Consider the following 24092-nt stretch of genomic DNA (forward strand, 5'->3'; position numbering starts at 1 on the left):
GGCCTGCGCGGGGGCTCCGCGGCCTGCCCCTCCCCTCCGCTCCCGCCGCGCCGCGCGCAACCCCGCGCGCGCCCTCGCTGCCGCCGCCGCCGCCGCCGCCTGCTCCCCCCGCCCCGCCGCGCTCCGCTCCCCCCGCGCGCGCGCGCGCCCTTTGCCTGCTCCGCGCCCGGGCGCCGGCCGGCCCCGTCCTGCCCGCTCGCGCCGCCGCCGAGCCCCTGCACCCCTCCCCCCTCCGCCCGACCAACCACACGGCGCCCGCCCGTCACCAGCGCGCGCCGCGCCGCTGCGTCACGCCAGCGGGACGGACCGGCAGCCCTCGCTCCCCGCCCCGCGCGCTCTCGGGAAACGCAGGCCGCGGCGGCGGCCCGTCCTCCCGCGGCCCGCCCCGCGCAGCTCCCCCGCGAGCCGCGCTGCTGCTCCGGCCGCGGCGGGCGGCGAGGCTTCAGCAGCAGGAGGCGCAGCTACGGGCGTTACCGCAGGATCCCGCGGCACGCTGCGCGTACGCGGGGAAAACGGCACCCTCCGCTTTTAACGTCGTTCATTTTCGGCTAACAGGCAGCAGGCGGAAAAGGTGAGCCCCAACCCAGCTTCCTCCACCTCAGAACCAGAGGGGCTTCCAGTACAAATCAGGAAAACGTGAAGTGTTTTAGTTCATCACATATTTTTATGCTACTGAAAATTAAAAGTTGAGAAAGCGCAGCGGCTTTGCGTCTTACTTTGTGCACTGCTGGCACCCTTAGGTGGTGCGCTCCCGTGATGGAGCTGAGCAGTGGATCTCAACCACCCAATGTGAAAGTCAGTAAGTGTTCATCACCCCAAATGCAACACAATGCAGTAACAAATGTTTTCACGCACGTTGATGCAGCAAAGAGACTACGATCACTGAGTCTATCATAGATATTCAACAATGAAAGACAGAGCCGTAATACAGTACTTCACAACCCCTTTCACCCATCTGCACAAAAAATAAAAGCAGTCATCACAACACACCCGAAGAAAGCTTATCAGACTCAAGGGTTTAGGAGAACTCACACCAGTAAAAGCAGTTCTGAAGGCCTCAAGAAAAGCAACTCAGCAGCAGCAGAGTCCTTGCTTTTAGGAGGAATCTTGGGATTTTCGCACCATGAAGTCGTTGCTTCTTGTTTCATACTGGAATTTTTAACCTCGTTGGTATCTTCCCAACTGTCTGGATTTGCCATCTCTCAGTCCACCGATTAGTCTTTAATCCTGCCTTCATGGACATCTAAATGAGGTGATCATTTCTGAAATCCCAATAGAGTGGAATTACTTTCTAGCTATTTCTCCCAATAAAATGGACCTTCGGAACTTGTCTCCTCCTCTCCTCTACCAGCCTAGCTAAAATTTTATGTCTCACGGGATGGTTTATGCCAGCCAAGACAAGGAACACATTTAGAAGGCACCTATAAGAACTACCTCATCTCTTTAAGCTGCTAGTGTTCACATTTGCACACCAATTCTAGCAGAAAGCTCTATTTCCATAACACACATGTAGAAAAAAATCAATATAATCAAAAAAGATTTACATCAGTATTATCAATAAAATACAAAGAAGGTAACATTTTAGCCTGAATTTGTCATTGTTTTGGCCAAGGAATCAATTATTGTGAGTTCCATCAGGAGAAAAAGAATCCATTATGGGAAAAAAAAGCTTCACAAGGGGATATAAATTATGCCTTTTAATAATGATCACTTATCAGTAGTAATGCCAACTTCTGAAAGTGTATTTGCCTAAAGAGTTGACTAAAATTACTCCTATATTGGACACTCTTAAGTGATGGTCTATTTTAAAATTAAGATTCTCTTTCTGATGTATGCTAAGCATATTAAGACAATCTGAAACAACAACATCTCTTCCAGATGAGTTGCAAAGGCAGCTATACTACAACTTTTCTCTGTAAATTCATCTGCTATTTTATTTACTTCCTTTACTTACATTTTACTTATTTTGAACAATTTTTATATATAGACATGCCCTTAAGGACACTTATGACTCAGAAATGCTCGTAGCTGTACTCAAACAAACATCTATTAACATGAGTCACTGAAGTTAAATATGCATTGTTAAAAGTACACCAAAACGGAAGGCAAATGCAAAAAAGAAATCCAGCGGAATGAGAGGGATCATCAGCATTAGATGAATCTTCCCTGTGAGTTAGATCTGCAAGTTTACTTTGAGGTAGTGCTAGAAAGAAGCTGTTGGTCCAAGAGCATCCTGCAAAAAGAAACAGTCATGGCTTAAGTAACTCTTTAACCTTTTTGGCCTGTTTCTTTTTCCCTGCTCACAACTGTGGGATCAGTAGCCCCTCACTCCATTGTACTAAAGCCATTCTTTTCAGAGAAGGAGTAGGAAATGTTAAAACTATTCCAGGAAAAAAGCTAGCGAAACTTAAGTAAAGGCACTAACGTAACTATGCAGAATGAAGAAGTTTTATGAAACTATTACTTGATATTCTTACAAAAAAAAAAAAACTTCATTAAGCTTAGGGAAAAAAAAAAACACCTTTCAGTTGGATAAAATGGAAACAAAAGAGAACCAGAGAAAGTGAAATATGGTGGTGTGGAAAAGGTTTCCTTTAAATTTTTTTTGTCTTTTTTGTTGTGTTTTGTTTTTGTTTTTAAGAAAGCTCCCACTGCAATCACATCTTTGTAAAACTGATGGCAGACACCCCTACAATGTGTTCAGGTCTTTGTATAGCCAGCTAACATGTTGGTAATTGTAAAACAACTGCAAGCCTACTCAGTAGAAAGTCTCAGCAATACATTCCAACAGTTCTAATGAGAACACTTCTTCCTGTATTTGGAGTTTATAGGTAATAGCAGGTAATACAGGAAGAAACTTTGCATTCAGGATGCTTCTGTAGTCAAAAACCTGCACTATAAACAGTGTTACTCCCTAAACCCTGCAACACTCCTAACCCTATGCACACACTCCTGACTGCAAAAGAGAATTGGCTAGTATGTCTCAGCAGAGGCAAAAAAAAAAAGGGGGGGAGTGCCTACAGAACTATTCTGGAACAGCACCAAAGGCTACAACCCACATATGCAACTTTTTTTTCCTCTCCTTCCCCTTTTAAGTTGATTGCAAGACAGTATACCCTCCACATTCCTCAGGTTTAGAGAGGAACTAGTGGCCCAATCTTTCACTGAATTTACAAAACTAGTATTTCCCTTACATAGGTAATTTACATTCCAGAACAGAAGGTGCATGCATATTTCAAAACAGTCTCCAATGTAGAGTGTAGCGACTTTATTAACAAGGGAAAATTGCATGAAGGTAGTAGCTACTGACTAACACTACTAAGGTTCATATAGTATGGTGCTGTCACTACCACATTGTCAGACTAAGTGAAATCACATAGCTACTTGGGCCCCAAAACATAGCCTCCCATAGTTTACACATTGTGAGCAGAATTCTCAATGGCCAAAATTCAGCAGACACTCTACAGCAATCAGCTAATGTTTCTTCTGGGCCAACACATTCTTATTCTTATCACATTTTTAATCAATAGCACAAAAGATTTCCACAGATCACTTGCTGCAACATAAGTGCAGTGTTAAGTGGTGCTATGCAAGCCACTTCAAGCAGCGTGTAACTCAGGCACAGAGCTGGACACTGCCTGCTATCCTTTCTACGTACCCTTGCTACTCATGTTGACAGTACCTACCAGCTTCAAAATCCTTTGTGTAGTAGGTCAGCTCTTACTACTAAGGTCAAGAACCACAGCTACACACCGAAGTTGCCATCAACATTTCTTCTAAGCTTTGAAAGCTTTCACGCTCCCATTCAAATTCAAGGAGCCCGCATCTTTACAGCTTTACCATCTTTACAGTTCTCCCCTCCCCTACCTCAGCCTCCTAAAACAACTCCCATCTATGGATAACAGGCTACCTCTTTCCCACCCAATCAGGTTCTTTGCTCCATCTATTTTACTTCCACATTCCATTAAATTCTCATAAATATGCTCCCCGCCACCACCAGAGGCTCATCAGTTTGCGTAAGGGAATTGTCCAAATCCCCCTTCCCAGGAACTAGCTCTCCTCAAAGCAAGGCAGCAATTGCTGACATTGTGGTGCTGCTCCCCCTGCCTACATGAAGTTCTCTGCCTTATGACTGTTCCTACAAGTAACTTCACTGACATTAATAATGTCATTAAAAGGCCAAAGAAATGGATTCCTGCATCTGCTAACAGTTGTTTTAGATTTTCCCCAAAACACACGTCAGTAGCCATGTGACAAGTGTCTTAGTTGCTAGTTCTAGTGGTTCTAGTTGCTTCAGCAGCTATTACTTACACTAAATAAATTCTGCTTCCAGCCTAAGTTATTACTACAAGTTGTTGAGTAGTGAATACTTTTGCTTGTATACTATTAAGCAGTCTGTGACTACAAAACACTTCATGCCTTTCAAGATGAAGGCAGTTTAGCAGTAAGGAAAGCTATGGTAAGAGGTGGCTGTCTAATGAAGCAGCACTCTGCTCGTTATCATCTCTCTTACTCCAACACTGAAGACTGGCATCCTACTTCAGAAAGATCTTACAACCTTCTCTTAGAAAGAAGACCCCTGATGTTGGCCCCCAGAGTCCGATCAGCAGGAAGACTCAACCAGTTGTGCAACTTATTTACACCAAAGGCACAAGAAGTTGTTAATGGGTTTTCTGTTGTTGGTAGCGGGGTTATTTTTCCTCCTTTAAATGAGAAAATCATTTCCTCCATGAATTTTTAGGTTTAAGAATGTTACAGTAGTTTGTTATAAAACATAAGCTGAGAAGGCTATAGGAGGAGGGGCAGGAGACTTTAGGGAGTAGTAGTATACTGGGGCATAGATGGTCATCTGAGAACAACCTCAGCTCATGGAATACTTGCAGCTGTGGCACCCCAAAGTTAGCACTTCTTTTTAATAAGCCATACTTACAAAGTAGTTTTAACTGACCATCAAGTCTCAACAGTAGCATAGTTAGCTCCAACAGACTACAGAAGGAACAGCAGGCATGAGTGTCCCCATAGCAAACCCTAGAACCATCTCCTGAATATATTTTTATCTAAGTAAGCACATTAAGTGCTTGTAAAAATAATTATCTATGAAACCTCAAAAACTAGAAGAGCTGGGTTTTGTTCATGGCCTGATGCCTATTCCAAGTCAACAACAGATGAAGCACTCCAATTAAATTCTCTAAGCCAGAAGAGAATGTGCTGCACACATGTATGAGTAAAATCCCTTGCTGGCAGGTTTGCAGAAACAAAATTTTATTTACACAGGCAAGTCTATCTTTAGACCCCATTTAACTCTTTACATTTCTAGAATATTTACATGATTTCAAGATGCTCCAAGAGTAGAGTGATGAACAAAAGATTACAGAATCTGTCAAAAGCATAGCAAAAAAAAAAACCAACTTATCATTGTGCTTTAAAACTTATGATCTATAGTAATGTAGAAGAAATGTAGTTTTAGCACCTTGGTCATAACGGTCATGCTATATAAGACACTTAAATAGCAAAGGGGATGTCAGAAGTGACCGTATCCAGAGGTTGCCAGTGACAATTCATGAGTGAATCATAGAGTTCTTCACTTGTCTCCATAAATTGTCTGTTCATCTCATCAATATCCAAGTGAAGTTGTGGATCTGAAAAATAAAAGCCTGGTCAGTACAAGTATCTGACTTCAGAGAGGCACAAGAGAAACTGAGAAGTAAATGCTGAAGAATATGCTTTAGAGTTGCTTTATTTAATCAATTCAATAAATCTGTTTATTCCCCCAAAATTATGATAAACTTGACAATTCCAACTTCAGAATTTTTTGTATTAGAATGCTATGACTGTATTTAAACAAGTTTAAGGATAGTTTAAGCTGTGAGTGTTTTCCCTAAACCTGTTAAGTCATTTCTACTAATGTGTTACACAGGATAAACACTGACAAAGGAAATCTCAGTGGGAAGGACTGTTCCAGAACCTTCCTAGTCAAACAATTAAGTTTGGTACCAAATCTTTAAGCACAGCCTAGATACTCATTTTAGCACAAAGTCAAGCTTTTACCTTGGGGTTTTGAAACAGAACTTTGGCCTCTTGATGAATATTTAATAAAAAAATCTGCTTAGCAGAATCAATACAGAGATGACAAGTTCGGAATTAGGAAAGAGACCAAAGGTAGCTTTAAGAGAAAGCTACTGTATTATTGACAATGTCCCATTTTACTTGGCATATAATATAAACAGTATCAACCCCAACTTCTCAGCTACACTCCAGAGATCCTTAGTGCATGAGTTACCTTCTTCAGTTTCCAGGACATACCTCAAATAGAAGTTCTATAATGATGTATATATATATATATATATATATGTATATATACACATCATTATAGAAGTTCAGAAGATCATTATTACCTTCAATTATTAGGTCATCATTGATTTCAGCCATAGCTGAAGTCTCCTGAAACAAGAAAGTGATCATAGAAATTTAATCATAAGCCATAACACATCAAAAGTACAAAACTACTTTGAACTTACGTTCACATAACCATTGTCATCTCCTAATCTCAAGTTACTCTCTCCAATTACGTGAATAGACAGCTTCTTTACAAAAGAAAACCAGAAGTATAGTTTAGGTTGGAAAGGACCTCTTTGAGGTCATCTCAGATGAGCCAATAAACTTTAAGACCATCTTATACTTTAATTTGCTTGAGGCAAAGCACATCAGAAAGACAATAGGAATATGCATAACAGCATGATTCTGTAGGTCAAAAACATTTGGTATGTGAGCAACATGCAATAATGTGTAACTATAGATGTACTGCTTTAGCACTTAATCACACAAACACCTCAGCAAGAAGCCTGCTATTCTAACCCCCACTCCATACTAAGCAAAAAAAGCATAATTTCAGTTTTAGGTCCTCATTTTTTTTGCTCCAATTTACCCAATAACTTGTGGAATTTATTATTTAGAACAAGTTTGTAGTATCTTTACCTCAAAAACAGCTGGAGCCATAACAGCATCTCCTAAAGAGCAGTCTCCAACAGCCTGCATGCTATCATAGGGAGCATAGGAGCTATAGTTGTAGTCAGCATAAGGATCATAATTCCACTGCGAGTAGTAGTTCTGATAATCTTGGTAATAATCATTATAGTTATACGACTGGTACCGCTGGAATTCTGCTTTCAGCCTGAAACATTAGAAGTTATATACTGTTAGAGTTTGAGAACAGTAAGCTTTAAAATTAGTTCTGAAGTTAAACTGGCAAACTGTTTATGTACTTCAGAATTTAAAAGGAAAAATTTCTTGAAAATAGCCACCTAGGTGACAGTGAGAAAAACCATAGCACAGTGCCTCATGTTTATACAGAGACAAACACTCTCACCTTAACCAATACCAAAAGTAATTTTCCTGAATTAACTTGAGATCCATGGCACTTATCTCTACCCATTTAAAGTATTTTTTATTAGTAGTATAAGCAAGCTGCTGCTAAATCTTTGTGCTATGCTAAAAACTAATTGACTAAAACCAGGAGGCATTTATGAGCACAGCTGCTTTAAAAGTGAATTCATTCTTAATCAGTCCTTCTATCTTTTGTTTGGTTAATTACTAAATCTTATTTCCAGAAACAAGTGAGCCAAATTAGATTCTGTTTCAGAGGAACATCTGACATTGCCTGCCAGCATGCAGTGTCCCATGTTTACCCCCACCTTTTCCACTTTATTCTCCACAAAATATTTTTCAGTAATTGCCAAAGTCTGTCAGGTGAAAGTCTTTTTAAATCATAATCACTGCCATTATCCAGTGGGAAGCCAAATCAGCAGTAAATTTACAAAATACATTGGTTCTTAAGAACCAATCTCCCCCAAAGATATTCTATGAGGCAGTTCCAGACTGACAGCAATCAAGGCACAAGTGTTATCTGCAATAAAACTGAGGTATACTGAATAAGGTAAGTTCAGATAATTCAGCTGCACATTCCAAAAGAGCCTTTATGTTTATACATTTCTTCACTGATTCAGTAGAAGCAGACCTCCTGTGTTTCCAGCACCCAGGACCTCTGTATCCCCAACAGAAAAGACAGCTTCAAACATGCCTTTTGTCAAGGACACAGATTAAAGGAATTCACAAATAGTTTCCAAATTGCATGAGTATTTGTGAAACTACTCTGATGGCTGGAAATTTTGATACTAAGAGAGCACAGAATTCAGCTGTTCAGAAATAGATACAAATTAATGACATGTATTTTACTACAACATTAAGCGTATATAATTGTTAGAATGCATGTTTAGCTTTACAGTAAAGAGGCATTTTATTATTTTGCTACTGTAGTACAAACAGCTAGATAATGTATCCTCTATGTCTTCTGCTTCTAATTTCTCTCCCCACACACACATTTCTGTAAGGAAGAAAAAACCTCAGAACACTGTCAGCATTGCTCTGGGTAGCAGAAGTGGAGAAACATGCTTCTTCATGACCTATTCTTGTTTTCAAACTCGTTTAGTCATCAGACCACTTCTGGACAGTGCCCTCTTCAATAAGAGCATTTCCATTCTTAAGTAAAGATGCAATATTTGCAGTATTATACAGAGTAAGGACAGAAAGAGTTTTTATTTCCACTGTTTAACAGAACATACAAGCTAACCTCTTAAATACAAGAGCTTTATACAAACATGTATCCTGCATCAGAGTTTATCAAATCTGGTATCAATTCTGTAACTGGTCAGAGATTGCCTCAAAGACTGACTGAAAGAACTGAGAAGGCAGAGTAAAAAGCCTCTCAAATTATAAAGATACAAACTTTAAACTCCCCACTGCCCCAACTTTGGAAAGCAAAGAATGTTACCAGAACTGTCTGTGTGAAATACCATCTCCTTTGCCCTTTTCTTCCCCCTATACACATGTATTGTTCCAGTTAACGAGTTCCTTCCTCCTCTAGCCTGCTAGGAAACCGGTGTTCTAGCATAGAAAACCTCACTCATACAAAACCCTACATTAACCTGTCATCCCTTCACCTTCTTCTTGCCTAAACCCCAAGAATATTTGTGAATGCATTCAACTTTGCTACTATGAGAAACAAGACTGGTCACAGCAACAGCTAAGCCTATGTTCCAAAACCTGGAATCTACCTCTCCCCAACAATCCTGAAAGAGGTAGATGAATCCAGGGAGTCAAAATAATATATGGAACAAAAAAAAAAAAAAAAATGCAGAAGTAGACTGCATCATGTGTACAGTCATTACAGCAAGTAAGACAGACTTTACGAAGGCAGAGCTACAAGAATCTGATTTAGAACTACTGTATCAATGCACAGCTGGTTTGTTACCTTTTAGAAATTCCTATGCTCAGCCGAATTCGTTTTCCCCCCAGACCTGGCGCATTCTGGCAGTCTTGCAGTGCCCTCATCTGATCACCTTGTTCACCAAATCTGACAAAGGCATACCCTCTACAATTTTCAAAAGGGAGAAAACAAAAATTCTAGTATGCGTAACAGTTACAAAACCAATTTGTCTTCTACAAAAAAAATATGATAGTAACTACTAGAGCTTCTGTTACAGAACTCAGCCTCTCCAGCATGTGCACATGCACAGTAAATGTTTTCACCAAATCAAAAACTTGGGCCAGAAGCAAACAGCTTGTGCCTTGGTAACATTAAGATGTAACCAGCTAAGAGCCAGCACAAACAATACGTTCTTTTTAACTGCTTATCTATGTAACTAATCAGATTCTATACTTCTGCATATACAGCAGTATTAACCAACTAGCACTATACAGCACTAACGTTTTTACCTCAAATGTGCTTTTGCTTCAGTGCGCCTATTACAGCCAGTACTATCAGAACAGCAGACTCTCATCCCTGCCTGATTCACTGCACAGCCAGTTTAGCTTCTGCTAAGTTGTATTTACTACTAGTACTAATAGGCTCAGCCCTCCAACCCCATCTACAATTTGCCAGGCCTTATTCTTTTCTTCTGCACGTAAAAATGGGAATTCTTTGTCTTCAGTATTGCAGTTGACTAAGCAGACACACTGCCATATGTGAGCAGAGCAGCACTGATTTCAATGCACAGCTCTACCCCCTCCCACCTCTTAGGTTTCCTTGCATGCAGGCATGCATGTTGAAGTTTATCCTATCAACTTCCTGAAACTAACCCCAAAGTTGTTTTTTTAAAGCAAAGAAGCTCATACTTCTAAGAGTTAAAGACTGCTATCTGCTCTGCTCTCTCCCTGCCTCGGGGGGGAAAGAAAAAAGGCGGAAAAAGTTCAGATGTAAGTGCTTATACATTACTTATAGAAGCAAACATACTGACAGCATTTCAAATTTGCTTAAAAGTTACCTGGAATATCCCAGTAGATCCGTTGCTATCTTGCAGTCAATACATGAAGGGTACCTCTTCAGGAAATAGTCATAGAGCTGGAAGTCATCCACTTCTGGGGTGAGCTCCCCAACAAATATTGAATAATCCGGTCTTCAAAAAAAAAAATTTTGTTTAGAGACTAACAACAGATTTGGAGACAAACAGATATACAGCCACTTATCACTGGACAAATAAGGAGACCAATGTGACAAAAAATATTAACTGAAAGACTACTGCTTTAGCAAAAAAAAAAAAAAAAAAAAAACAAAAAAAAAAACAAAAAAAAAAAAAACACACACACACTTAATTAGAAGCTGTTTTTTTTAGAAAGCTCAGCTTTTGCTGTTTGCAAGCAAGAAAAATGAAGGCACACAATTTTCAAGAAAAGATATTATCTCAAATTACAGTAATAATTCAAAAAAGCTACCAGCATATTGCACCACTGCTTCTCAGTAACAGTGGTAGAAATTAACTTGCTACAGAAACCTTCATTACTGTATTGCACCTGCAGTATTTGGTGTACAGGCACCAGCGGCACTATTTCAGAATAAAAAAGTTAAACAATGGCATTCACTGCTGTCAATTTAAATGAATGCAGTCAGATCTTCCCATTTCAAAAATACTTTACCTGCTTGAACTACTAACAAACTCTATTCTTCCGGGTTTTATTTTGTTCTTTTTCTTTCGTTTTTTCTGTGGTCCTCTCCACCAGCTATAGGCCTGGAGGCATTCTCTTTTGTTTTTTCCCAAATCCTGCTGGAATAAAAAAAGCACCTTTATAATATTTAGCCTCATTTACATTCCTCCCACCCACTCCCCATCACCACAGGTGATTTCCCCATATTCACCTTGCCCTTGAAAGAAGCCTGGGGTCCCATTTCTCCCTCCGCCTCCCATGAGGGAAAGCAGCCTCTGGGGAAAACGCCTGGCAAAAATAACAGAGCCAAAGGATTGTATGAACAGCCATATTCCCCTGACTTGTCAAGCTGGCTAAAGGACGGACAGCTTCTTCTCGGAATTAGGGAAAAAGCAGTTAGCCCTTTGATGTTGGCCAATCCTAAGTATTAGCTTAAGGACTGGATTGTGCGCAACTTGAGCTCTAAGACTCGAAAGAAACTCTGCAGCAGCTGTTGGAATGATGAAGAGGCAGAGACAAATCATCTCTTGCCTAGAGGGGGATCTCAGCTGTCCCTGTTTTCCCTCACCTACGGATTCTCCTCCTCCTATGTGAGATGCCTCTCCCCACTATGCTATAAGTCAACTCTCCCAGGCCAGGAGCAATGATGGGACACCAGTTAACAGAACATAAGGAGAAGGCAGACCAAGAACAGATACTAGCTTGGCTGAGGGAAAGCTCAAACCCAGATGCAAGGCCAGGAAGAAATAGGCGTAAAAAAATGCCTCTTAAAAAAAAAAGAAAAAACAAAAAGAAACCACCACAAGGTTTAAAAACAAAACAGGACAACTACAAGAAAGAAAGAAGAGGGAGACAACAGCAGTATTAACATAAGTTGCCTCCCTCATTTAAGATTCTGAAGAATGAAGATTTCCAATACAATGCTCCAAAAATAAGAACAGTAGTTTTTAGTAACTTTTACTTACGCAGACTTTAACGTTCTTCTTCTATAACACCTCTACTTACATCTTATATAGAGGGTGTTATGCACAAGATCCATCAGAACTCATGCTCAAATAATCCAAATTGCAAAATTTAGCGTTATGCCCCCAACCTACTCCAGTTGATATGATTAAGCATCCAGACGACAAACACCAATTACCAAATTACCTGAAGAAATCATAGGATTAAGAGAATGCCCCGATTTGGAGCAAGCTAGCTATTTCAGCTTTACGTTTACTATGAATTCTGAGTGTGGTTTTGGAATCCATTCAAGAACTTCCAACTTGAATTTCTCACCATATGATCTTACCTGGTTCGCCAGGGTTGCAAAGTTGTACGGCTCTCTTGCTTAAGACAGGTAGTTTATTGCAATCCTTCAGCTGAAAAAGTGTTGGGGAAGAGCAAGAAGATAAAGCATCTTTTAACTTTGAGAGGAACTATTTTCACAGATGTTCACTCTGCCTTAAGTTTTGGGGATTATTAATTCAGAACTTAAAAGTTTCTATGTTCTAACTTGTCATTGCCAAAGCATCACCTCATTATGTTTAGCAGTCCACTGAAATTGAGGTTCTGCAGATCAAAATACTGCTGTTTTACATCACATAGTAACCAAGCTTAGAGATAAAAAAGGATGCATGGCCAAAGGGACCAAAATTAGGCAGCATCTTCACATTTTTACTTTTTTATTGTGATGGCCTGCCAAGTTTGCCCATTGTCTGAAGCAGTGGGAAACGAGAGTTCAGGTCACCTGCACCTTACCATTATTTTGTACGTATGTATTCTAGTAAACAAGTGGTGTCCTTTTTGTGGGTTATTTTTTATTTTTTTTATTTAAGAGATCTAAGATAGTTTTAAAACATCACAATAAAACATACAGACTTCAACATGCTTGGTACAACCCCCTAATTCTTCCTGCCTGTGAGCCTAATTAGGTGTTGATTTACTTGTGCTGCAAGTTCCACAGCAAAACAAGCAGTGGTTCCTTTTATGTACTGAAGAGCAAGACGAAGAGAAAGGAGGGCACTATAAGGTGGGCATGATCTTTCTCTGCATGTTTACTTGCACACCTTTTCTGCCCCTTCCATGTATACACACTGTGCTTGCTAACTCACTCAGCTAGTGAGCACAGCTACTTCTGACAATTATTAAAGTTCTGGATAATTGTCACACCACAGATTTGCTATTTCTTTCAGACAGCCTTTAAGTCTTTTCCAGGCACACATCTAATACAAATCATTGCAGAAATCTTTCCTTTACAAAGTATTTTGCAGCCTCTTTCACATATGTAGCCGTTTACTGACTATTACTATCCTTTTTTCCCCTCATCCAATGTTGCTGTTTCACTACAGATACAGAATTGTTAAAGTTTTAGCTCCCATTTCCATGTAAATTTTGTAATGTATTATGTACTGACTAGTTAAGTCCACATTCACTTTTAACAGTAATTAGAGTATTTGTAACGCCTTAAAGGGCTGCCCACACAGAGAATCACTTCTGAGAAGTATGCAAAATGGCTGAAGATAAAAATAGCCAAATACTAGAGTAAGAATGTCCATGCATGGTTGTTTTCAGGATAGGATGCCTTTCACCTCCATGTCCATTCTGAAGCCAAGAATTTTTTCAAGGACAAATAAGTCCTTGAATATACACATACACTAGTATGCTTTGCAAATATGAAAACTATGTTTATGATAAAGAATTATGAATAGCTATTTTTCAGTTAAAAGTTGTCATTAAAGTGCCGTATCATGATGATTCTCTAATTCTAACCTTATTTTTATTAAAAAGGAAACCACCAATTTCTCCATACTTTAGTATTTAAATTCTAATTTTTAAGTTGACAACTACATAATATGCTTAACATTTTTTTTTAAAAAACTTACCACTTGTTCTTTGCGCAGACAGGAGATGCCACACACACAAAGCAACACTATAGCAAAAAGTGATGCAACAGCTTCTTGGTCAGTTATCTGACTTTTAAGCACAACAGCGTTTTTTTTTTTGTATTCTTCCTCCTCCTGATCTTGACTGCTTGATCTTTTCACTAAATCAAAAACATTAAGAAATTAGGATCACATGTATTCACATAATAAGATAATAACTGAAATACTGTCTTAACTGTAGTTACAGATGAAAATATTTATTACTTCAGGTTAACAGAGCAGCTCCAGAATCCAAACACCTTCTTAATAAGACTTAAAAAGCTGGTCAGATATGTGTGCATTCATTTTATTATTCTGATTCTGCTAGCAAAAATATGCACTTTCGATGCATACTAGGCTAGATAAAGCCATCCACGAATAAAGGCACTTGAGGGAAATCAGCTCATCCAGCCTCAGGGAAGAACAAGCCGTCCCCTTCTGGTGCAATTTCGCCGACACCAGGGGCCCCAGCACCATGGAGAACCGCCTCGGCGCGCTTCCAGGCGGCGCAGCGAGCTGCCGGCAGGCCCAGGCCCAAAACGCGCCGCGCCGTGACGCATTTTTTTATAAGCCACTTAGCCCGGCGGAAGGGCCGCGGCGCAGCGGGAGGCGAGGCCTTCTTCTCCCCTCCCCCACTCCCGGCCCGGCCTGCCCCGCCCGCGCCGCGGCCAAACGGGCGCCTAGGCCGCGTTTCCCATTTATTGTCGTGTTATGCGCTGTTAAAAAAAGAAAAAAAAAAAAAAAAAAAAGGAGAAAACGGCGAACCAGCCCGCACGGCCCTAACAAAGGCGCGCGGGGGGGGATGGGCGATGCGGCCCAGCGGCCGCCGGGCCTTCCCCCCCCCCCCCCCGCCATAGGCGCAGGCCGCGGCCGAGCCACCCAGGAGGCGGCGGCGCTGGCCCCGGGGGGGGGGGGGGCAGGGAGGGGCCGACCCCCCTCGGGTGGCGCAGAAGATAGTTTCATGCCCCCTCCGCCGGCGGCGGCGCCCCCCGTGAGGCCGCCCAGGGCGCTCCCTCCCCCCCCCGCCGCCGCGATCCCGGCACTAACGTCTGCCGTCCTCCGCGTCGCCATAAGGAGCAGCGCGAGCCCCGCTTCCGCCCCGCCAGGACCCGCCGCGAGGGCTGCCCCGCGCGGCGCCTGAACCCCACCGCCCGCGCCCTCACCGCGGCTCGGCGCGCCGCCGCCCCACGCCGCCCCGCGGAAGCGGCGGGCTCCTGCGCGGCGAAGCGCCCTCGGCGGCGAGGCGCGGGCGCGGCGCGGCTCGGCGGTCCCCGGCGCGGGCGCAGGCAGCGCCGCGGGCAGGCGGCGGGCGGGCCTCGAGGTGCCGCCACGCGTGGCAGCGCCGATGGAGCTAGTGGCGGGTTGCTACGAGCAGGTTCTCTTCGGGCTCGCCGCGCGGCCCGCCCAGGTACCGCGCGCGCGCACAATGCGGGGGGAGGGGGAGGAGGGGGCGCCGCGCGCTGCGTCCGTTAGCTGCGCCCCCAACGGCCGCCCGCACCGGAGGGAACCACTCACCAGCCCCACAGCTCGCCCCCATCCGCCCCGCATGGCCTCCGGGTGGGCTTTTAAGGCGCCGCGGGGGCGGAGCCGCCACCCGCAGCCGCAGGCTCGGCCCCTGCCGCGCGGCCCTGCCCGCGGAGGCGCCGTGGTCTCCGCAGAGCTGTGCGTGCTTCGAGCCGCGGTTAGCGGCCAGCCTTCCCTCAGAGACTTGAAGTGGGAAGCTGCGTAGAAAGGGCAGCACGAGGGATGCCACGTTGTCTTGTGAGACCCAGAAGGGCCCGTGCCAGGTGGGGAAGGGCATATCTCAAGCCTGTAGTGCTGGAAGAAGGGCAAATTTGTTTTGTTGCCCATGAGATTTATCTCTGTTGTAAATAGTTATTCACATACGGCTTCATTTAAACCCAACACTGATTACAAAAGAGTCTGGACATTTAAATTTTTGGAGCTAGTGGCACATTAATTTTGTAGACTCCCATTATTTTTATAATTAAGTGTATTTCCTTTGCATTTCACACATGTACATTTTGGCTTTTACTTAAAAAAAGGTATTACAGCATGATGAAGATGACTGTAGAAAAGCTCATTGCGATGAGCTTCAGAAAGACCTGTTTGTTTTGTATTTCATATAGTCTTGGACAGTTGTCCCTGATTTTACACATCATGCCCACTCTGCCTCACTGTCGGCGGTAGCAGTGAATAACAGATATGTGGTCACTGGGAGCAGAGATGAGACAATCCAAATCTATGATATGAAAAAGAAGATTGAGCATGGGGCACTGCTGCAGCACAACGGTAAGGGAGCTTTTCATCATGCAAAATACTAGTGGTAGAACCTCGTAACTGGAAAACTGGCCCTCGCTAGAAGAAAATTGAAATTGTCATGCCTTTAATAAGGCTTTAGTCTTTAAAAGTACCAGTGATGTAGCCATGATGGTCTAAGGATATAAGCAAGGTAAGCTTTTAAGCATAAAAATCCAAAAATTCTTTTGGGCATCAGCCCAAAATATAGCTTCTTTTTCCAAATATTTTTAGTTTTAGCTGTAGTTACAGCCACAAATGGTTCATGAGCCATTTTTGTTCTACCGTGACAGGTTACCTCTACCATGCTTGCTTCCAGCAACCATCTTTCCCAGTGTCCCTGTCCTGTCACAGACATACATAAGCCACCCAAAGGAAAGAAGTAGTATCTGGGAGCAGGCTGCTGCTGCCAGAACAGTTCACCTGGTCTGTTGCCTACTTCATGTGCCTCCTAAATTATAGCTGGGAAAGAGAATGGTTAATAACAGTCCAATTCAATGTGTATGGGTGATTTGTAGCTCAATCTTAAATATCCTTTTTCTCCTAACATCCAAGAAGTACATGGAATCAGACTGAACAGTCATGGTACATGCATTCCACTTACGTTTGCTAAATCTGGTGCTTCTGGGAAGCAGCATGTGCAGTAGATTGAACTGTGTGTCAAAAAGGGGGCTTTGACATGAGACCATTCCTTACGCTGACAGAAGCTGCATGTCACCTGAGTCACAGCTGTTGGTTACTGTTATTTCAAAGGATGGATCAGATAAGGTTCAGATGTATATGGCTACAGCAGGACTAACTGAGCACATAGACTGAATATAGCAAGAAAGTTTTTTTTTTTTTTTGGTGTAGAAATGCTTGGGAAATAATTAAGATTTTCCCAAGGGTAGAGCAGTAGCTGGCAAGGTTGGATGCTAGAAGCATCTCTATTTACTAATATGTTCTCTGTGTGGTGACTGTTCAATATGTACAGCATTGCTCATAGCATTGATTTTGATTCATAGGCACAATAACTTGTCTGGAGTTCTATGGTACTGCACATCTCCTGAGTGGGGCTGAAGATGGACTAATTTGTATCTGGAACACGAAGAGATGGGAATGCCTGAAATCCATTAAGGCACATAAGTGAGTTTCTTGAATCTAGATATTCATGAGTTTTCGTGTTTATGTTCCTTGTAAATAATAAATGTAGATAAAACATTGTTTTGTTTTTATCAGGGGGCACGTGACATCTCTTTCTATTCATCCTTCTGGAAAATTAGCTTTGTCGGTAGGAACAGATAAAACATTAAGGTAAGTTGAAACTGCGGAGAATCGTAGGTAAGTAGTTCTTAGTAAATTTTGTGTTTATAAGCATCAGTCCTGTGTTAGGTCTAGCCTGCAAAACACTGATAAAACATACTCCAACATAAGATGGTTGGTTTGTCCTTTTAAGTTCTAAGTAACAGCAACATTTAAAGTCTTCTCAAGAATAGCTCCTGCTGTTCCTAGCCCCTTGCTGTACTTAAACTCTTTATAACCACCAGTAGATGTCCAAACACATTCTCATTTTAGAATAATACTTGTTTAAGCTGCTGACAGCTGTCAGGTTTTTGTTCACTGTGAGAAAAGTATTATTTCATTTTGAGTGTGTACGTATTGCTGCATATATATGTCTTTTATATATATACATACATATATATATGAAGTTACTTTAACAGAAAGATTCAGCTCCTTTTGCTATTTGGCTCTGCATTGCAGACTGTGCTTTACAAAGTAAATAACACAACCTTGACCATGTAGTGTACATACAACATGTCAAATCATCAATTTCTCCTGCATTAAGAAGGTCGTGAAATAGAGATACTTAAAAATAGTATGTCATACAATACATAGAGATACTTTAAAGCTTCTTTTCGATGCATCTTGTCAGCAGATAGGATTTCACTGTGGATTTTGCTGTGCTGTTTTTAATTTGAATGCACATTGTCTGTTCTTTCTTTCAGGACATGGAATCTTGTAGAAGGACGATCAGCCTTTATCAAAAACTTAAAGCAAAGTGAGTTGATCAGTCTAAATCTGTTAAACAACTAGAATTAGATAGGTGTTTTTTGTTTGTTTAAAGTTGAGTAAAGATCAGTGGAATTATTTAATCAACAAGCCAGTTAATTCAAGGCTACTTTGACAACAACATTTTTGTACTTGCAGGCAAGCATATGTTCTTAATTATAACTATTTACCAAAAGGAAAATAGAGTAACACTAATTAAAAATCGTATTTTCTTCCTTAACATTTGATATCAGGCATTTAAATAAATGTTTTATTTTCTTTATAACTTCTGATAATTAAAAACAAGTATTTAAAACATAGTTTTACTTATTACTATTTATTCTAGGTTATTTGATTTTCTTTTTCTGTGTTTTTCTCAGGTTGACTTAGAAAACAGTGTCTAGCAGCTTCTGAAGATTTTTACTTTTAGATTTGTATGCAATATAGAATGCAAAAAGCTGTATACATGTATATATAATTTTGTCTGTTGTATAGATGCCCACATAATTAAGTGGTCTCCCAGTGGAGAGAAGTATGTGACCGTGATAACAAATAAAGTGGATGTCTATAAACTTGACACAGCCTCGATCACTGGTACCGTCACTACAGAGAAGAGAATTTCTTCGCTTACATTTATTACAGTAAGTACAAAAAGAAAGATATTGGGAAGTAAATTGTTTTGAAAACATGAATTTAATCACACTTGCATTTCTTTTCTCCTGTTTCAAGCATTCTATCCTTACGATAGCTGGAGATGATGAAGTTATAAGGCTCTATAACTGTGACTCTCAAAAATGCTTATGTGAATTTAAAGCTCATGAAAACAGGTATTTTATATTTATTCTCTTATACTATTTAAATACTTACAGCAATGCTTAGTACTCAGTACAGTCCAATGAATTGTAATGTTCAGCATATTTTAGTGTTGTTTCTGTTTCAGTATAGGAAGTAAATTTACTAATATGTGCTAATTCCAAATTTGAGACAGGCTTGTTTGCTTTTAGTGTGAACCCATGTGCTATCGTTTACATGCAAGTTGCAAAAACAGTAGGTATACAATTAGAAACATTGCAGGTGTAAACTTTTATCTAAAATATAAAATATTTAGATCGAAATATAAGATCTAAATCTCAGTATAGATCATATCTAGTTACACGCCTCAAATTAAGAGCTAAATATACTGGCATGGATTTATGTTAATCTTTTTTCAAGAAGAAGATACACACACACATATGTATAATATATATATAAAAGTTTACATCTGTGATCTATGTATTCCTGAGATTGGGCACCAATATTTTGCGAAAAGACCATCTAAAGAATGTTTAACCAGACTTCACAGACTCTGGCTGTATAGGATACTTACATAAAATAAACTAGTTGTACTCAGTCCAGACAATAGAGGGATAATTATGTATTCTCTGTTGTTGTTGAATACCAAATATTCATCCAAATGCAGATTTTAATTCATCAAAACACACAAGCATTACCTGAAATGTCAATAATGTGGATAAATTTTAGTGTGTGCTTAAAAGAGTTAAAGGGTTCTTCTGAATTGAATTCTAATGGCCTAGGAAAGACAAGTATTCCTTCTCTAAATGATAGCATTCAAAACAGATTGCCTTTCCAAGTTCCGGCCTGGCATTTGTGTTTTTCTTTTTCAAATTAATTTTTAGACTGTTGCCTATTCATCTTTAATTTCTGTCAGCTATTGTTTTGAAGTGAATTACCATGCTATAAAGTAACCAAGTATTACATTTTCTTCACAGAATAAAAGATATCTGTAGTTTTGAAAGGGAAGGACAACATATTATTGTTACTGCATCAAGTGATGGTTACATTAAAATGTGGAATCTGGATCTTAATAAGGTTGGTCGATTTAACTGGCTGGTACATTTATGGAAAAACATCAGATAACTAAAATTGCAGATTGTTCCATTTTAAAGACTAATTTTAGTCTTTAATCACTGAGGAAATTTTATTTGTAATCTGGGTATCTCAATCTTGATGCTATTTTCAGCAGAAAATGTAAATATCTACACATATATTTGTGTATACTTGTGTATCTTTGTATCTGTAATTTTTTAACAAACTATAAAATCTGATGAAATTATGAAGCTTTCATCCTCTCTCTTATGTAAAATCACGCTTTCCTTTAGACCCAGCTGAGGTCTGACTGGTCAAGGCCTGGCCAAGGTTATGGCTGTCTAATCAGTTATGTATGCTGTAAGGATTGCTGTGAATTTTTGTGATGTTGTTGACTGTTACTACTCCCCTTAAAAACATAAAATCTATGGTGTGGGGATAGTGGTTGTTCATGTGGGAGAAAAAAGTTGTCCTGCTGAAACACTCAAACTCATGAGTGTATTGGGCACTTTTTTTTCCTATATTTCCTGAACTTTTCTTTATTTTCAAACAGTTCTGAGTAATGCAGTTGAACAAAGAATCATGGCTTATCTTTAAAGTTTTCTGTGTTTATTGTTTTGCTTTAGAGTGTGATCTTTTTAAATCCAAAATAGATTTGTTTAATACCTAATCATAAAGGATCTATTATGTTCAATCATAAGTATATAATATGAAGTACATATCTGTTAACATTTTGTACTTTATATTTCTAATCTGAATTTGCCCATGTATAATTTCACCCCCCTTGACAATTTTTATACATTTAAGTATATATAGTAAGTATAGTTATGTATACATAATTAAGCTAGAGTGAAAATCCCTCTTTTATCTTTGTCTCAAATTTCTGTTCCCTTTGTACATAATCTACATTGTCATCAAGGCACTCTTCAGCCTCTCTGTAACACTGTCGTTATTTTGACTAAATGCGTGATCTTTTTCCTTCTTGCTATGCAGTCAAAATTTTGTAAAACTATTTGTGTAACTGCATGGGCTGCTCTGTCCAGTTCTGTGAGGGAGAATATCCTATTGCAAATAGTTTCTGATGTATTGATACTGTTATTCTACACTTGCTTGTGACACTTTATCCCCTTATATATGTAGAAGGATATTTGTCCAAATATTCCCAGAACTAACTGATAGAAAGCAGTTAAGAAATTGTGTAAATGCAGATAGATGCAATGGTTGATGGTTGTGGTGGGAACATAGCATGAAGAGATTATTTTTAATCAAGTCTTGTCTTTGTGAGGGAGAAAAGCAGTCTGATACAATCGCTTAAATTATTTTAGCTGCACCAATAAAATAGTTATTACTCTGGAGCTTAAATTTTTAATCATTAACAAATGTTACAGAATCACACAATAGTTGAGGTTGGCAGGGACCTCTGGAGGTCACGTAGTCCAACCACCCTGCTCAAGCAGGGTACCTAGAGCATGTTGGACAGGGTTGCATCCAGGCAGACCTTGAAGATCTCCAGAGAAGGAGACTCCACAACTTCTCTGGGCAACCAGTGCTCTGTCACTCTAAAAGTTTTTCCTCATGTTTATTGTCATTGTGGACCTGTGCTTCAGCTGCTTGTGCCTCATGTTAAACTATTTGCATGTGCCTGAAATCCGTCAGTCTTGCTTATCGAGATACTCTCTTAAAGTAGTTGGGAGTTTTGTATAAAACCACCAGTGAGGGTTGGTGTGAGGATAACAGGACTGTAACAATCTGACCATTAATCTGCACAGTGTCTAGTTCTAAACATTCTTAGGTATCTTACAGTTTCCCAGAAGCTGGGCAGTAAAATACCTTTTCAAGTTCAGATACCTGAGTAAATTTAAAGGGAAATAAAGTAACATTTAACTCTTTTATTTTTTTCTGTATTATTTTCAGATTAAAGATGTGCCTTCTTTACTATGTGAAGTCAATACCAAAGCTAGGCTGACATGTCTGGCAGTATGGTTTGACCACATTTCAGAAATCAAAGAAAATTCTGATGAAACTGCAACATCATCCCAAGGTAATAGAATCGTGTGTATTTTTAGTTGTTAACGTGATTGTGAAGTGGAAGATACTTAGTGGGAGGTTTTTTCATACATACATTGGAAAAATTTATGTAGCTTGAAGAATTGGAGATAATGAGATTGGTAAGTGACACACATATCCTTACTCATCTAGTAAGAGTCCCAAGTCTACACATAGTAATGATACAACTACAGAAGTAAGCGTAGGAAGATAGGCACAAGGACTGAGCTATGATTTGGGTCTGAGCAATGGTTTATTTGTATCTAGAAACCAGTTGCATGATATATTGTCACCTAGTTGGAAGATATCAGCCTTTTTGCACTTCTGTTATAGAAAATTTTTGTTCCTTTTTGCTGAAATAACATACTGAGGAACACAGTGGGAAGCTTTTTTAAACAGATATGAAAAGAATAAACAGTTTGATAGAACTGCATTTTTTTGTATGCACGTAGGAAAAAATAGATCTGAGGCCAATACATTTGGGCAAATTTACAAAATCCAGGTCAGTATCTTTTCTTATTTTGTTTTCCTCTATAGTAACCTATTTACAAACTTGATCTTCAGATTATTTCCATTTCACAGGCAAAGCTGTCATAAATGGCAAATTCTACTTTAAATTATTTCCCTTTAACAAAGGGGGACCATAAAATGATTCAAAAAAGTCTCTGTACCTCCTTAAACTACAAAGACTGGAAGTAAACATAGTAAAAAAATTTTTGCTTTTTTTCAGCAAATGAAGATGAGAAATTATCAATAGTCAGGAAAAAGAAAGTTTGTTGGACTGATAAGAATGGTAAAACAGCAAAAAGAGATAGAAAAATTATTTCTGAGAAGCGAAAATTGGAAACTCCACTGCAAAAGAAGAAAAAGAAACTGAAGAGCTCAGAATGAAGGCAACTACCTTCTCTCTTGAATAAAAAGTAAATGCTGGTGTTTCTAAAATCAGTTTTTACAAAGGTGTAAACCTGTGACAGAATGTACACTTTTGAAGCGATCTGATGTTTCAAAGTAACAACATCTTTTACTCTGAGGAATTGACTGATCATTGTGTGAAGTACCAAAAGAAGTGACAACTTTTCCTAAGCAACAAGGCAAAAATAAATGCATGAAGTGTAATATGTGTATTTTTTAATTAACAACGCCATATATTCTTTAACTAGCTCTGAAAATGTCAACTAAAGCAATTAAAATAGCTACATCTACATCAGTGATTATGTTTGTGTCTCAGTTAAATGCAAATTGAAAATACCTACAGTTTGTCATTTTAGTGTTGAAAAAGTTACTGTTCTTTTGACTTAGAAAGGATCTGCCTTTATCATGCATTCCTTTTGCTTCTGTAAGAAGGAACAAATTTGAATTACTTAAAATACGATGATCAAATTCCACTCATACTTTCACTAAAAAAATTTGCTTTTTACCTCTTGTCATATATGTAGAGTTTATAAACAAAATGTTTATTTTTTTAACCTTATATTTCATGCCTTTAATGTTTTTTAAGTTTTTGTGCCCATACATATAGTTTAGGTCCCTTTTTTCCAGGAGTTGATTTTCCTCGTTTAAATGAATACTCATAAAAATTCTGTATCAAGTTTATAGTATATACTTTCAAGAACTTTCAAAATACTAGTATTTATGAAATACGGATAGAATAGCTTTAGGAGGTCACATGATTTAAGTCTTTTTTTTCAGAAGACTATGTATATTTAAGTGGAAGAATTTATATTGAGTAAATTTTTCCATTTTCCTCCCTTCCCTTTAGTCTGAGCTGTATTGTAAAAAAAGAAAAAAAGAAAAATTGAAAAATTATCTAACATATTTGAAGTTTGTCATGATGGAAGAATGTTACCCATCTGTTCTGTACTTAAACAAAAAGTGAATTCCTGTACTTATCAGTCAGTGGGAACAGGATTTTATTCTAAGTCTCAACATAAGCATACAGTGGGAAAAACAAAGTTGAGGTGGAGAGAACAAGGT

General features: G+C 39.7%; 2 protein-coding genes across 9 annotated transcripts; one reads left to right on the top strand and one right to left on the bottom strand.

Moving 5' to 3' along the window:
* Window positions 1–642: 642 nt before the first annotated feature.
* On the bottom strand, window positions 643–15432 carry LOC134137230 (tRNA selenocysteine 1-associated protein 1-like). 7 transcript variants are annotated; one of them, XM_062569957.1, is made up of 11 exons: window positions 15396–15432; window positions 13842–14002; window positions 12269–12338; window positions 11189–11265; window positions 10969–11096; window positions 10320–10451; window positions 9308–9427; window positions 6976–7171; window positions 6396–6441; window positions 5471–5639; window positions 643–2233 (listed from the first exon to the last, which is right to left on the bottom strand). In XM_062569957.1, the coding sequence occupies exons 1-10, from the start codon at window positions 15415–15417 to the stop codon at window positions 5503–5505; spliced, it is 1089 nt and encodes a 362-aa protein (XP_062425941.1). In that variant the 5' UTR covers window positions 15418–15432; the 3' UTR covers window positions 643–2233; window positions 5471–5502. The 7 variants fall into 7 exon arrangements, with proteins under 7 accessions (XP_062425941.1, XP_062425942.1, XP_062425939.1 ...); XM_062569958.1 differs by lacking the exon at window positions 643–2233 and having other exon boundaries at window positions 3254–5639; window positions 10969–11093; XM_062569955.1 differs by lacking the exon at window positions 643–2233 and having other exon boundaries at window positions 3254–5639.
* On the top strand, window positions 15164–23234 carry PAK1IP1 (PAK1 interacting protein 1). 2 transcript variants are annotated; one of them, XM_062569953.1, is made up of 10 exons: window positions 15164–15288; window positions 16010–16172; window positions 17183–17303; window positions 17397–17471; window positions 18164–18216; window positions 18702–18847; window positions 18936–19033; window positions 19976–20075; window positions 21987–22113; window positions 22849–23234. In XM_062569953.1, exons 1-10 carry the CDS (start codon window positions 15226–15228, stop codon window positions 23007–23009), a joined length of 1107 nt encoding a protein of 368 aa, XP_062425937.1. In that variant the 5' UTR covers window positions 15164–15225; the 3' UTR covers window positions 23010–23234. The 2 variants fall into 2 exon arrangements, with proteins under 2 accessions (XP_062425937.1, XP_062425938.1); XM_062569954.1 differs by lacking the exon at window positions 15164–15288 and adding an exon at window positions 15619–15667.
* The last annotated feature ends 858 nt before the right edge of the window (window positions 23235–24092 follow it).

Source organism: Rhea pennata, chromosome 2 (genome assembly GCF_028389875.1).
Source record: "Rhea pennata isolate bPtePen1 chromosome 2, bPtePen1.pri, whole genome shotgun sequence".
Lineage (NCBI taxonomy): Eukaryota > Metazoa > Chordata > Aves > Rheiformes > Rheidae > Rhea > Rhea pennata.

What these genes read in the sequence shown, in the direction of transcription:
- PAK1IP1 (XM_062569953.1), top strand. Translation starts at nt 15,226, where the DNA reads ATGGAGCTAGTGGCGGGTTGCTACGAGCAGGTTCTCTTCGGGCTCGCC. An exon ending in GGAACAGATAAAACATTAAG is followed by an intron (nt 17,472 to 18,163) that starts GTAAGTTGAAAC and finishes TCTTTCTTTCAG; the next exon opens with GACATGGAATCTTGTAGAAG. An exon ending in CTTCGCTTACATTTATTACA is followed by an intron (nt 18,848 to 18,935) that starts GTAAGTACAAAA and finishes TCCTGTTTCAAG; the next exon opens with CATTCTATCCTTACGATAGC.
- LOC134137230 (XM_062569957.1), bottom strand. Translation starts at nt 15,417, where the DNA reads ATGGGGGCGAGCTGTGGGGCTG. An exon ending in GGGGGCGAGCTGTGGGGCTG is followed by an intron (nt 14,003 to 15,395) that starts GTGAGTGGTTCC and finishes TTTTTGATTTAG; the next exon opens with TGAAAAGATCAAGCAGTCAA. An exon ending in GATCTACTGGGATATTCCAG is followed by an intron (nt 9,428 to 10,319) that starts GTAACTTTTAAG and finishes TGAAAATTGTAG; the next exon opens with AGGGTATGCCTTTGTCAGAT.